Genomic DNA, 14,355 nt, shown 5'->3' with positions numbered 1-14,355 from the left:
CCTTAACAACGGATTACTTACTCTGGCAAGAGCAAAAGTGTTATCTTCGAAGAAAATATTAAAACAATAATTCACACACACATACGAAGAATGCAGATTCATATACATACTGGATATGATTTCATTAGTTAGGGTTGTCCATTTTTTGTTAGGTTACTTTTCAGTGTCGATAAGGCTCAACGGGTTGCGAAACTATAATGGGCGGGGCTGCCGGGGCACATAGCCCGGAGGACTGTTTAACGTTGGAGTCCGAAGGCTCAGCTAACCCAGACAAGATGGGCACGACATTAAGCGACTCACAGATAGCCGGGTGGACATTAGACCGAGGAATTCAGAAATCCCCACAAAATTGCCTTTAATCAGCAGTACGCGTCGATCGTTTGATGTAATGCTGATGAAGACACCTATTTTAGTGTATAGCGATAAAATATATCATATTTTCGATTCATATAAATTCTATTGGAAAAAATGGTTATGCGTTTCACAGAGATCACATCGCACTTGACGGGTCAGTGATTATTCTATAAATGAAACACCCACTTATCTTGCCAACATTTTATTAGTTCATCTACGAATCACATCCTAGCAACATTGTAAGGTAACGAATTGACACAGAACCAACCTTCCATATCTATTGCATTTTAATCGTTACACATATTTAACTACAATTTGTGATTAACAAACTGTCAGTAGGACTTAAGTGGTGTCAAAATGTAAGTTACAAAGGGCATTTTTTGTGCAGTTAAGATTATGATGTCATAGATAGCGGGGCCCAGTATAAAATACAGATATGATAGGGACTTACTCAGTGGAATTAAATTAGTTTAATTTCATTAGATTAATGATTTTTATTTTACTTTTAAGTGGTACCAAAACAGAGGTAAAATTTCTAAAAATAAAATATGTCGAAACTTTCGCTACTATATGGCACAAACGGGTAAGTGTACTGGACAAGCAAGCCAGAGAGATGCTGGTTTAGAAAGCGTCGAATCAGCAACTTTTGATATGTTCAAAATTATGAAAAAAAAATTCTAGATGACTATTAATATTGAATAACAAAAATATTATTTTAGTACAATGTTACTAAATCGTAATTTTATTCCGCAAAGATGACGCAGCATAAATATAAAATAAATTATGTTTATATTACAATAATACATTTTAAAATTAAATTAATAAACATTTGTTTTGAAAGTGTTTAAGATTTTTATTTAATCACGCTTGATAAGTACTAAACTTATTATAGATGCGAAAATTGGTGCATTTGTTTTGTTTGGTTCATGGACTGAACTGAACTTCGAAGTTTAGATATCAATATTATATTATAGTAGTTTAAGAACTTACCAACCTTTTGGTATTCCTTCTGAAATAGCGCGTTTTAAGACAGAGACTGAACAATTTTAAAGAGGTGCTTATGAAACGCTAAATTTGTATACTTTTCCTGAATATGGTAAAATTGATTTTGATCCGCCAATTGTGAATTATTATTTTATTTTTAGGTTTAAAACAGTTTAATTAACGCTATTATTTAACTATTTAAGATAGTTTAACCTATCACTCTTATATAATATACATGACAATTTTAGAGTTTTTTACTAAACCATTAATAGTTACAAGGGTTCACCTGAAATTAATGTCATAGACTGAAATAACATTTCTAATATATTTCTATGTACAATGGTTCTATATAAAATATTATTGTAAATATTTGACCCGAAATACGTGGCAGTTCTCCACACAAATACCGTAAATTAAAAAGGCATACGAACGCGAAACCACCAGCTGCAGTGTCCAGTTATGGTAAAGAGAACCTTACAAAAATTAAGTTTTTCTTCAAGCACATCCTCAAAATTGTCCACAGCCTCTCGGCACATAATGCTGTACAGGCACTTAGAACCATTGTTTTAAAGGATGGTAGACTGACGCAAACAATAAATTATAATTAGTAATTTAGTGATATTTTTTATTGTATTAAATAAAACTCATAGAATTCAGTGTCGTGACTTGAGGGGGAGAATCATTAAGAACTAATATTTTAAAAACCGAACAAGCTCGCGACATCATTTTTGCTTAACTACTATCAGGTGTAGAACAAAATGTAATGGTAACTACTATTACTATAAAAAAGCTTCCCGTTCCTAATAATTTGAATTTAAATTTTGAATTTGCTAATCAATCTGTTAAATAAGTTAACTCTTCACTTTTATGTAATTTCTCGAACCGCAAGTTATGGGAATCCAAATATAAAATCCAAATATAAGTGGCTCTATAGTACATCAAAGCAATAAACTCGCATCATCAGTTTGATTTATAGCGACCATCACATATAAAAATTATGCATGTGACTATTTAAATAGAAATAAAATGTACTTTTACTTTTAAACAATGTTATACTCTTCGATATATTATTATGCATAACAACAAATATATCATCCTCTTCATTTACTAACTGTGTTTCGCCGCTCTCCTAACTACTATATACTGCGTTATTTACGACGCAAGAAAAAAGAAACAGCAGTACTACACATCAGATTGATTCCTCCAATTACTGTGTTTCACAGACCCAGAAGGTGTCCTGTTTGCCGAACTATATTTGAGACTGCTTATCTGTACCTGCAGCAGACAAGTCTATTTTGCCGCGGCATAGAATCAAAATTGAGAAGAGTTTTGATACTTTAGGTTTATACATGGATGTCACGAAGCATAATCCACGTCCACCCTCTTGTAACACGATGTAAAACTTTGTTGACGTTTAGGGTCCCGTTAATAGGTGACATAATTTAAGAATCTGTTCAAGAAGGTATACCTATCTGCGGAATAAAGATCAAGTAACAATACCCCTGTACAGCATAAAAGCACTTACCTTGGCTCCCGTACGGTTCCACACCAACACCTTGTGGCCGGAGTTAAGCAGGTTCTTCACGATGCCGCCGCCCATGATGCCCAGCCCGAGGAAGCCGAACTTCATCTGGCTGGCCTTGATGTTCTTCTCCAGCAACGTTTCCGAGACATTCTCCAGGTCCAGAGGCGGGGTTTCCTGAAGGAGTAGTAATAGTTCATTTTAACAGACTTCAAAAGGAGAAGGTTTTAAATTCGTGGCTTGTTCTTTTTGACGATGAGATCCATATAATAGAGAAATCTGAACCGATTCAATGTTATTTCTTTCATATCAAAATGGTTATTTGTCTGTCGATTCCATTTAAATTTTTATTTTTGATCATGGAAATGTTTGTCAAGGTTTTGTTCATTTCATTTATTTTTCAAACAAACACATAACAAGTAACCAAAGAATACAGACAAAATCTTTGACTTCCAAACTAGTATTCCCTGGGTCGTGGTAATCAGTTCCTTCCAGTTTGAATACAATATAAATAAATAAATGTAAGGTAAGTAAATGGGTAATGGGTTAAATATTACTGCATAACCAACCCTTGACAATTGATTGACCTGAATTTTTTAAGTTCATTGCTTAAATAATATTGCACGCCTGAAATAGCAAACTGTAATAAAATATGTACAGTTTATGCAATAAATGAATTTTGAATTATGACAGGTTGGCCCGCTACCATCTTAGACTTCATCACTTACCACCGGGTAAGTTTGCAGTCGAGGGCTGGGAGTGGACATAGGAAGGAGGTTTTTAGTCTGTAGGCCGCATGCACAAGGCATTGATGAATATCTTTCCTCTTCCATAAAAAAAACGTTGACAAGTTAGCTTGACTTTGGCAGTAAGCTGGTGAAGGTCTGACGAGAGCGTTACGAAAAGTGTTATTAGGAGGCGAACGGAGGTTGGAGAGGGAGGAACTTTACCTTTCGTATAATACTGTAGGGAGGGGCAAGAGAGACATGTGCGAGCACATTTTTTTTCTCTTTCTCTCATAGCCGAGCCTATTGTATGCTCGGTCTTACAATCAACCTCAGTAATTTCTGACGTATCGGATGAAATTAATGTATAAAAATATAAAAATACTACACAACAATATTATTTATCAATGAAAACCCATAATAAATGTAATTATTTGTAGAAAATTAAAATTTATGTTAACATAAATATATATTTATACACATAGATATAGATGGAGTTAAAGAAATTATACTTCAGTTGTGTGGTCTAAAGCACACCTGCTTTTTTTTTTTAAATAATTACTCGTACTCACAGGCCTCAGAATGTTAGAAGGGCGATGGAGGAGACTCGACTTCTTGGAGAAGGAGTGGTTCAGCATGGATGGCTTTTCGTTGGCCATGTCGGTGTCGGTGAACGAGCGCGAGATTGTCTTCACTTTCTTGCGCGGAGTTTGCTTGAGGCCGGCGGAAGACGAGCGTTTCACTGACTTCACCTTTGAAATGCCCAAACGAATCTATAAATATTAAGAATGCATGAATACTTAAGCGTAACACATTAATAATAATCATAACGCTGCAGATAATGAAGAAGTGCAAAGAGATTAGATGGACAAATCAATCGATTTGTTAGTTGATCTAGGTGACCGGTTGGAACACCGTGGTGTTTTAGTCGGTACGAGACCGACATAACAACCATCCATGCCTCCCTGAGGCGCGGTGAGGATTTCCCCACGTGAGAAGAAAAAAAAGGTCATTAACACCGTCCCTAATTTGACTATTAATTTACCTCCATGCCTCCGATATAAGGTTTAATAATATTAATAAATAATAAATTAGGGGGTACAAGTATGAGATTAAAATTACTGCCACACCCCTAACAGCTTAGTCTGCTGCCATTATAGACAGCATCATCACTCACTGCTAGATGAGATTGCAGTCAAGGAGCGAAATAGCCAACTTACTAACCCTGTATTGGTTAGTTAGTTCACAGAAAAATCATACTTAATATTTTTTTAAACGGCCCGGGAATCTAATCCTGTAGGGCTAGCATGCGCGCTACGAGAAAGATATGAGGAGAGATGAGATGAAAGAGGATTGTAGGATGAAAGGCAGGGAATGGCAGAAGAATATGGGGGTAAAGTGAGTTAGCGAGAGAGCTCTGCAATTGTATTGTATTATCGTACAAGATGTATGAAATTAAGTTGTGAAATAAATGAACACTTGATTTGATTTATTGAAATTGTCATACGAATACATATTGCAAAAACAATATTTTCATAAGACAAATTACAAATATGAAATCATATTTTTGTTTGCGATTACCTGTTTTAATTGCATGTAACCAACATTACAATCATGCCATGCAGTCAACTTTCAATTGTATTACCTTGGGCGTAGAGCTCTTTTTCTTCACCTCGGGTGTGGCAGCTTCTTCCTCAGGCGGCTTTTCATCAGAGGTATCATCTTCTGTAGTTTCGCTCTTCAATTTATCAAAGTCCTCCTCTGTATTACGGACGTGTTCGTCCAAGTCACCGAATTTCTACGACAATAGGAAAAAGGCTGTATTTCTTTGGATCTTTGTATACTATACAATAGGAGTAAAAAGTAACTAAGAAGTGTATAGAATAAAAGTTTTTATATATTTTTTTGACATTTTGATGCTCTGTGTCTGACGTCATAGTCTATGGACCACAATGGAAAAGGAGACCCCTAAAGACAACCAGCTAATACCAGTCATGTTTAAAAATAACGCTCAAAGACCCCTAAAGACAACCAGCCAACCAACAAATCCGTTTTTAAAGAACTACGAGTTGAGGAAAGTTGTTACGGATGCATAAGTCTGTTGGCCACATCTCCAAGGAGAGAACAGGTTGAAGACAAAAGAACAAGAAGGCGGTCATCCGTCACTTTGTGGACAGTGTAGTTGACCCAAACAACTACGGTGGCAGTATTATGGTTATTGGTGGGGGAAAACGGAAGCCTGAAGTGCCTGATCTGTGGAGTACTGTTTAAAAAGCAAAGCGCAACTTATGTTTCCATGAGATATTATCTTAAAGGCGCTGTTCAGATTGACAATATAAAAGTGATAATGGAACTGCTGGAAGGGTTATTATATAAAGTCTCAGGGTTCTAATACCTCAATGTGTCCTACAAGGCTCGATTTTGGGTCCCTTTCTATTTTTAGTGTAAATAAATGATCTACCGTACCATGTCAGTGGAACATGACCATTATATTGTTTGCAGATGATACATCTATAATTTTTAAGACTGATAGGAGTAAAGATAACTCTTGACGAAGTAAACCGCGTTACGTCGCATGTATCGCAGTTAGTTTACAGTTAGCAACTTACTTTTAAATGCAAAAAAAAAACAAAGTGTTTCGAATTCATCTTACTGAATGTACAGAAAATTTATAAAAATATAATGATAAATGGTGAATCACTAAAAATAGACTTCCAGATTTTCCGGGCGTGACCTTGGATAATAAGCTACAACGGGGTGCCCATATAGATTCACTAGCGGGTACACTAAGCTCGGCTGCCGTCGCAGTCAGAAAAATAAGACAGAATACTGACGTTGAAATAGCTAGTTTTCATAGTGTTATTTCCTATCGAATCTTGTAATAGGATAAACCAGCTGATATCGAAACTATATTTATATTGCAGAAAAGAGCTGTACGATCAATATATAAACTTAAACGCGAATCCCTCCGTGAGAAGTTTAAAGAAATAGGCATACTTACTTTGCGCATTCATCTTATATTTATGTTTTCAATTTATATTATAAATTGTGTGCAATAAAGAATTTATCTATCTATCTATCTATCTACTTACTGTAGCTTCACAATATATTTATAAGTAATTGTAAGACAAAACATTAGTCTTTATAAACAAAAAGTGGACATAAACAGTGGACTTACAAGAAATGGTCATAAATTATGACAAATTTCATAATGACAACGTTGCTTGGAAGCATCCGGCTCCGCTTTCATATCTCACAAGATAGAAAAATGAATGTTAAAATGTAAAATGTTAATTGTTGATGTTGGAAAAGAGCAACTGGTGAGTTTCTTGCCGGCTTCTTCTCGGTAGAATCCGGCAAGAAACACACAGACTTGACGTTTCAAAAGTGCTTATATTTCTTGGCATTTCTCCGCTATAATATGCAATAAAAACCTTTTTCTTGAATGAAACTCTACCTATACCTGAAAACTGCTTTATAATCCATTGCGTTATTTAAAAGTTTTAAGCGTAACAACAGATGGAGCTACTTTATTTATACCATGTAATAATAATATACAAATATACAGGGCAGACAGGCATAAACAGGGTTAAAAAAAAAACTTTTGTTCTAGGAATTTTCAAAATCCCGTATTTCATACAAAAAATTAAAACATTACAACATACACATAAACCTATTGCTGAAAGAAAATTAAAATCCGTTGCGTACTTTAAAAGATCTAAGCGTACAAACAGCGGGAGCGACATAGTTTTATCACCACTAATATTATAAATGTCAATGTAAGTTTGTTTGTTACGCTTTCACGCAAAAACTACTTAACCGATCCTCATGAAACTTTGTACACATTTTCTTCGAAGTGTCAAAAGTATTATAGGATACTTTTTATCCCGACATTAAGCTTTGTTCCTTTGGGAGGGGTTGAAAGTGTTTGACGATTTTATACCATAACTCCGACAAATTATAACCGATTTAAATATTTATTTTTGTACTATAGATGTTATAATATGTGTTTAATTTTGCCCAAACTTTGTGTAGATCTGATGAATGTGGTTGGAGATAGAGGACAGAACTCCTCAGCGGACGCCAGCAAATCCCTCATTTAAGGCTTAGCGATACTGAATACTTTAATTTTTTTTAGAACTACAACTAAATTGAATGCCACATCAAAAAACAAAATCAAACGCAGACGAAGTAGCGGGCAACAGCTAGTACTACATAAAGAAATAAAGATAAGGAAAAAAAATCATCGTTATATATTTTCAAACTATACGGTAAATATAAATATATGGTCAGAAAGTACACTTTTAAAATATATCCTGTGTTTAACGCGGTGTTAGCCCACTAGGGCCTAAATCCTTCTCATTGTGGAAGGAGACCCGTGACCAGCAGGGCCTGCAGAGGCAGAAGACAAAAATGATATCTACTAACAGGGGATATAAACCCTAAAGCACCGGAACTTGGAATAGGAGAATGATATTTGTTCTTCTGCGCGCCTATGCTCCGAGAGTTGATAAAGCTGTCGGAGACTATACATTTTTTGTCCTTAACCCGGGGAAATAATTGTCTCCTGCACATGCTAGCCGCGCTGTAGTAGGCCGGCAATGATGAAAATAATGAATAGCCTTTTACCTGTGGTACCACAATGCACATAAAAAAAAAAAAATGTTTAGTTCATTAAAGTTAAACGTTTCCTTGTTTTTGTTTGAAGGACTAATAAGTTAATGGAATGGAACTAACCTCAGGGTGTTCAATGTACTCTTCAATCTGAGCGACCGCCTCTTTGAACGCAGCAGTCTTGCACGACTTGATCAGCTGCTCCTTGTGTTCGTGGTACGGCTTGATGTTGTGCTCTTCGATCCAGGCACTGTTGGAAACAAGCTTGACTTTTACCTGTCCCTCGAAATTTACTAGGGAACTAATATAAATACGAAACATTGGATTGTAGTCTTGGATTTTCCCTCTAAATCGTTTACATTATTTTAATTATAAAACTGCTGGATTAGAAATTATAAAGTATACACTGCAGATTTGACGATATTTACTGAATACTAAATTAAACTTAAACACACAATGTGTTTTAAGTGTACCAATGAAGTTATCGCCATCATCTCGCTACAATGTAAACATTTTGTGTGTAATGAACGCATCAAAAGTATTGTGCGGATTTGAATAAAGAAATATTTGACTTTGACTTTTTTATACGGACGGAACGGATATTCTTTTTCATAACTAGTACATACGGACTTGAAGTTAATTTTTGTCTTTCGACTTCTAATGAATTAGTAAAGCATTACAAGACTTTTGTTGACTGTGTCCCAAGAAATACAATAAGCCGCTTCCATAATTCATAGCATAATCGGTATCTAGGTAAAACATTCAAATCTATGTTTCATTGCCTTGGCCTGTCTAGGTACTTGGTTGGCCTGAACCGTCCGTTGTACGTGTCCCCAGCATTCAAATATCTAATCTCTAAGTTTTACTCGGGATAAGAAAGATTTGATGCTTTTGATCTTGTTAAATGCACACATTGATCCCTATTTATTACTGAGGTCAGTAAGGTCCCTTTCCTCGCCACACACCCCAGCGTGATTGCTATATCTAAACTGACTACCGTGTACCGAAGTTATAGGAGTTGCGTATAAGTTTTACAGCAAAAAAAAAAAAGTGGGTGATTAAACGTGGCAGTCACGAGTCATGGCCCACTAGGAATATGTCTGACAGGCTCATTTTTATTCCTACTTAACATTTAGCTGAAAATTTCACAATCCTGCGTTACGTTCAAGCTTTTCTCTTGAACGGAATATTGAAAAAAAAGGGACAGCACACTTATAGGAAGTGACTTCTTAAAACAATTGCATGACTATCATGAATGGCCTATATCAGTCCACTCAGTGGCGTGCACTTTATACATGCACAAAAGCACTGCATACCCAAATTATTTTGATATAACTCGTATTGCAGGGAATTTTTTTCATTTTATGCCAAGCACCTGCTTTATGCATACCCTTGTCACAAACCCTGTGCACGCTTCTAGAGTCCACTGCACGACTAAAGGTCTCTTCCAACCAGAGAGTCTATCCATAATCAACACGCAGAGTAGACGGGTTGGTTATCCCAGTAGATGGTAGTAGTTAGCACAGAGGATGCTGCTGCCCGTTCTCTGTTATGTTCCTATCGCCTAGTACGAAGCCGGCGGGAAGTGGGGTAAAATTATTTACCTACTTCAAAAATACTGCGATTCCATATACAAATGTTAACGATGCAAATATAAAAGTCGCTTTCAAGCTATGCATTCGAGTACATACTCACATTCAAATTCAAATTCAAAAATGTTTTATTCATGTAGACCTTATCACAGGCACTTATAAATAAGTATACTACGACAATACACACATCGCCATCTAGCCCCAAAGTAAGCGTAGCTTGTGTTATGGGTACTGAGATAGCTGATGAATATTTTTTTATGAATATAATACACATAAATACTTATAATATACAGATAAACACCCAGACACTGAAAAACATTCATGTTCATCACACAAACATTTTCCAGCTGTGGGAATCGAACCCACGGCCTTGGGCTCAGAATGCAGGGTCGCTGCAAACTGTGCCAATCGGCAGTCAAAAACTTATGAAGCGTTCATACATTTAACATGTTAACCTAATATTAAGCTAATGTTAGGTGATGGTGATAACTGCATTCGTTAACTTAAAACTAAAGCTAGGAGGGTTCTTAACGCGCCCTGGTCTAAGAAGAGCCCACAACAAACTTAACCAGGTTTTTTTACCACCATCTCACAGTCGAGTTAATGTTTAGCAATGAAGTTAGAGCAATTCATACCCAAGCTTTTTTATGATGCATGTAATCCTTAATATTATAATATGACTTTTCTATAAGCTTACGTTTTACATAAACTCTCTTGATATATATTTATATCTCTGTAACTACTTTTTTTTTGGTGTACAATAAAAGTGTATTCATTCATTCATTCATTCATTCATAAACTTTGAACTTATTGAGAGACAGACATCTTAAGGATTTCATCTGGTAATTTGTTATAAAATGATATACAATTACCCTCAAATGAATTATTAATTATATGCAGCCTAGTAAACTGCACTACAAGTTTATTTTTACTTCTAATATTGTTACAGTCTACATAGTCTCCATTACAAAAATATTATAGTGAATACATTCGCTTGGCATCATGTGTCAGTTTCTAGGTGCATGATGTCCTTTTAATAAACAAGAATATTACCAACAGATCACTTATGCGGCCGAGGTTCTAATTTGGCTAATTGTTTAGTACGTTCAAGTTGCTTATAGGTGTACCTACCTACCCGTTATCATTTAGGGACATTCGTGCTTGCCTGTCTGTAAGACTTAATTAAATCTTTTTTTTGTATGATTCAAATAGCTTTTTGTATTATTTTCTATTCATGGCATATTTATCTCGTAGTCAATGAGTATATACAAAAAATATATACAAACAATAATACACATGGTTTTGAATATCTTGGCTTTTCTGCCTTCAAACCTCCGATCTTCAAACCTGCCGATGCCCGCCTTTCGGAATTATCCGGCGGTCGCTTTCTATTAGATTTTATAAAATTTATCAGCCTAGATTTAAAGCTGGTATCTGCAATAATATAATAATAGTAATATATTTGATATAGTTAGACCTGGAAACTATTTCAGCGGATGAACTGTAAACCGATGAAATCGATAATAAAATTAAGATAAAATAAGTAAAGTCCCTCAATTTTATTCTAAGTGAATAGGTACAGCCTTAGCATTAAGATAACGTAATGAACACTAAACTTCTTTATTTCTTAAACTTTCTTATTTATTCTTCTTCTGTTCCTAGGCCGTTTCCGCACTTGGTTGGTCTGAAACTGTCCGTTGTACGTATGGCCACTGATACGGCTCCCCGCTGGATAACTCCAGCCATCCGAGCTCACTCCGGAAGCTTAGCAGGCCGCCCAGAACTTCTTTATTTATTAAAGTACTTTATTACGGCGTTTTTGAAAAACACTACACATAAATTCAAATTCAAGGCTGTGTTAATGTAGGCCTACCACAGGCACCTATGAAGCCATATACATACATATAAGGTGAGGTAAAATTATAATAATACGAACACAAAATGTTTGTATTATTTTAAAGTAATAAAAAAAAAATATTTTGTTCATCTGTCAAGTGCCAGTTTACGAGTCCCCTATCCGCCGCTGTCGTAATTTAAGACGCACCTAACGTCGTTAGACATCACAAAGAGTTCAAGCTCTTTTTTTTCTCTAGGAATCACCTAAATCACTAGGCATCCCATTAAGGCGATTCCTAAATTTAGTGCAAACGGACATTAGTATCTAAATATTGCTATATTCATATATCATCATTAGTCTATAATGTCCCGAGGATAGGCATAGGCACGGCTTAGGCGTTTTTGACGCCCTGGCGATGTGGCCACTATTTTACTTTAAACGAAGTAGGTAGTGGCGCCGATTCTCTAAGCAATGTGGTGTGTCAGAGTTTTAGTCAGACATTACATCAGGACAAGTGGAACGCTTTCGGTCTTGGCTAGTTACCACCACAAAGACGTGGCGCTAAGCGATTTAACCTACCTGTAATTCTACAGGTAGGTTAAATCGCTTGTGGCTAAGTAACGGTTTAGAAGTATGAGTTTAATATAACAACCATAGTCCATAAGGTTAGCCCATTACCATCTTGGACAGCATCATCAGTTTTCAGCAGGTGAAATTGCAGTCAAGAATAAATAAATAATGAACTGTTTTATTTTACAAATGATCCACTAGGATTTTAAATTAATACAAATTTAAACATTATGCCTCGGGGCATTTGGTTCATCATGCTCCAATGTCAAAATACTTTTAAAAAAAACTATGATAGGATACCGGTATTCTTATTTAAATTTCTAAGTTCAACAGACCAAGAATATGACCAACCTAATTGAGAAAAGGTGCCTGTAATAACACAGGCAATCACACCCCCCGGACCACAACACAGCAATGCAACAATGCTGCTTGGCGGCAGAAGTAAGCATGACAGTAATTATTAAACAAGCTTTCACAAAAAGCTCTACAACTATTAAGTTCATCGTAGATATAATTGACCCAGGGGCGTGCACAGGGTTTTCGACCAGGGTATGCATAAAGCAGGTAGATCGCATAAAATGGAAAGAATTCCCTCCAATACAAGTTATATAAAATAATTTGAGTATGCAGTGCTTTTGTGCATGTATGAAGTGCACGCCACTGAATTGACCTAACTTTCAGTGTATGCTGCAGCCTTTCAAGGTTTTAAAATCCTAGGTTTGATCCTTAATAGGGAGCGTATTGATATAGTCCAACGTGATTTAGGTCTTGTCTCTCAGGTGGAATGCTTTGCCTGCAGCAGCTTTACTATACAGCTACAGACATATAGCCAAGCAATTAAGCATTCCAATATGATACCACTTAGCAACCACAAAGGGATATTCATGTAAAACAACTTCCCTCCAGTTTAGCTCATTTCCATCCAAGACTGCATCACTACTTATCATTACATAAAATCACAAACTCCATTCTAATATACACAATTAAAATAGTGTGTTAGAGTTGGTAACATGCTAGGTACTTCAATACTCACTAGTTATTAGTCCCAAAGAAAAAAATGCACTGGATGTTGGTAGCCTTCTTGAGGGGTTTCAGTTCAGGAGTGGGGATGGCAACCTGGAAAATGAATAAGGACTACATTATAGCTTCATATGGCACCAAAATAGATATGTTACATCTCTTTCTGTTACGCTGATTTCTATTAGCGAGAGAAAGTGACAACTAACAAAAGTTACGGTTAGGGGTTTTGTTTACATACAAAATTATTGTTGTCAAAATTTAATTTTTTTGAAAACAATTCTCAATTAGCAAATACCGTTATATCAATAGAGTTCTTCAAATGTACACTCTCACTTAGCGTCGAATCTTTTCGTAGGAAAAATTCCCGCTCATTATAATGGATCCAAAAAAAACTTGTAATGGGTTTGAATCAGTTATAAAACACATTTAAAGTTCAATATCACACTTTTTACAGTATTAACTATACGGAGTCAGCATTATAAACGTTAAAATAGCATAACGGAGTAGACTCACCCGGCCTGGCCAAGGGCTGAACCCCTTCATTTTAGCCCTGAAACAAAAAGATATATGACGCAATTTTCATTGAGCATTACTTAATACACATTTACAGGGATTATTAATTAGTTTTATCAACATACCAAACTAAATCACCAAGTTTGTATGCGATAGACATGGCGTACGTCCACTTGCTTCCAATTTCCACGACGAACTGAATCAAAAACAATCTAAACCAACGTAAACTTTTCCGCGTCAGTTCTTAGTGTCTATGGTTGTTTAATGAGAATTAAAGTAAACATAAATTATTTAATTTTTCATTAATTAGAATAAGATATTGTTATGACTTTATTATTTCGTTTTAAAAAAAATCTTAAAGTGCTGCCCAATCTTTATGTTATTTTTAATCTGGATATTTGTTTTTATTTTAATCCACTGGTTCTGAAATCCGACCTTTTAGATTTTGGGTCTATCATAATCTATGGATTATTGTATACACAATAATTTAAAAAGTATACTTTGAATTTAATCTTTATTAAAACATAATGGTCCTCATTTTCTTGGAATTTAACTTAAACATAGTAAAATAGAATAAGGACCAGACAAACGGAACTTTCAACAAATTAGGTAAGTATAATGAAT

At 35.5% G+C, this 14,355-nt stretch overlaps 1 protein-coding gene across 3 annotated transcripts in view; it reads right to left on the bottom strand.

Moving 5' to 3' along the window:
• LOC120625162 (putative oxidoreductase GLYR1 homolog) overlaps window positions 1–13,926 on the bottom strand; it is a 66,055-nt gene extending 52,129 nt beyond the window's left edge. For 2 of the 3 annotated variants that reach the window (XM_039892132.1, XM_039892133.1), the window contains exons 1-7: window positions 13,857–13,926; window positions 13,732–13,768; window positions 13,232–13,314; window positions 8,323–8,449; window positions 5,231–5,383; window positions 4,158–4,358; window positions 2,864–3,037 (exon numbers count right to left, since the gene is read on the bottom strand). In XM_039892132.1, the coding sequence (XP_039748066.1) occupies window positions 2,864–3,037; window positions 4,158–4,358; window positions 5,231–5,383; window positions 8,323–8,449; window positions 13,232–13,314; window positions 13,732–13,768; window positions 13,857–13,891 (810 nt within the window). In that variant the 5' untranslated portion in view covers window positions 13,892–13,926. The remainder of the gene's footprint in view (window positions 1–2,863; window positions 3,038–4,157; window positions 4,359–5,230; window positions 5,384–8,322; window positions 8,450–13,231; window positions 13,315–13,731; window positions 13,769–13,856) is intronic. The other variant, XM_039892134.1, reaches the window with a different exon arrangement.
• Between the last annotated feature and the right edge of the window lie 429 nt (window positions 13,927–14,355).

Source organism: Pararge aegeria, chromosome 7 (genome assembly GCF_905163445.1).
Source record: "Pararge aegeria chromosome 7, ilParAegt1.1, whole genome shotgun sequence".
Lineage (NCBI taxonomy): Eukaryota > Metazoa > Arthropoda > Insecta > Lepidoptera > Nymphalidae > Pararge > Pararge aegeria.
This window is presented reverse-complemented; position numbering and strand designations above follow the sequence as displayed.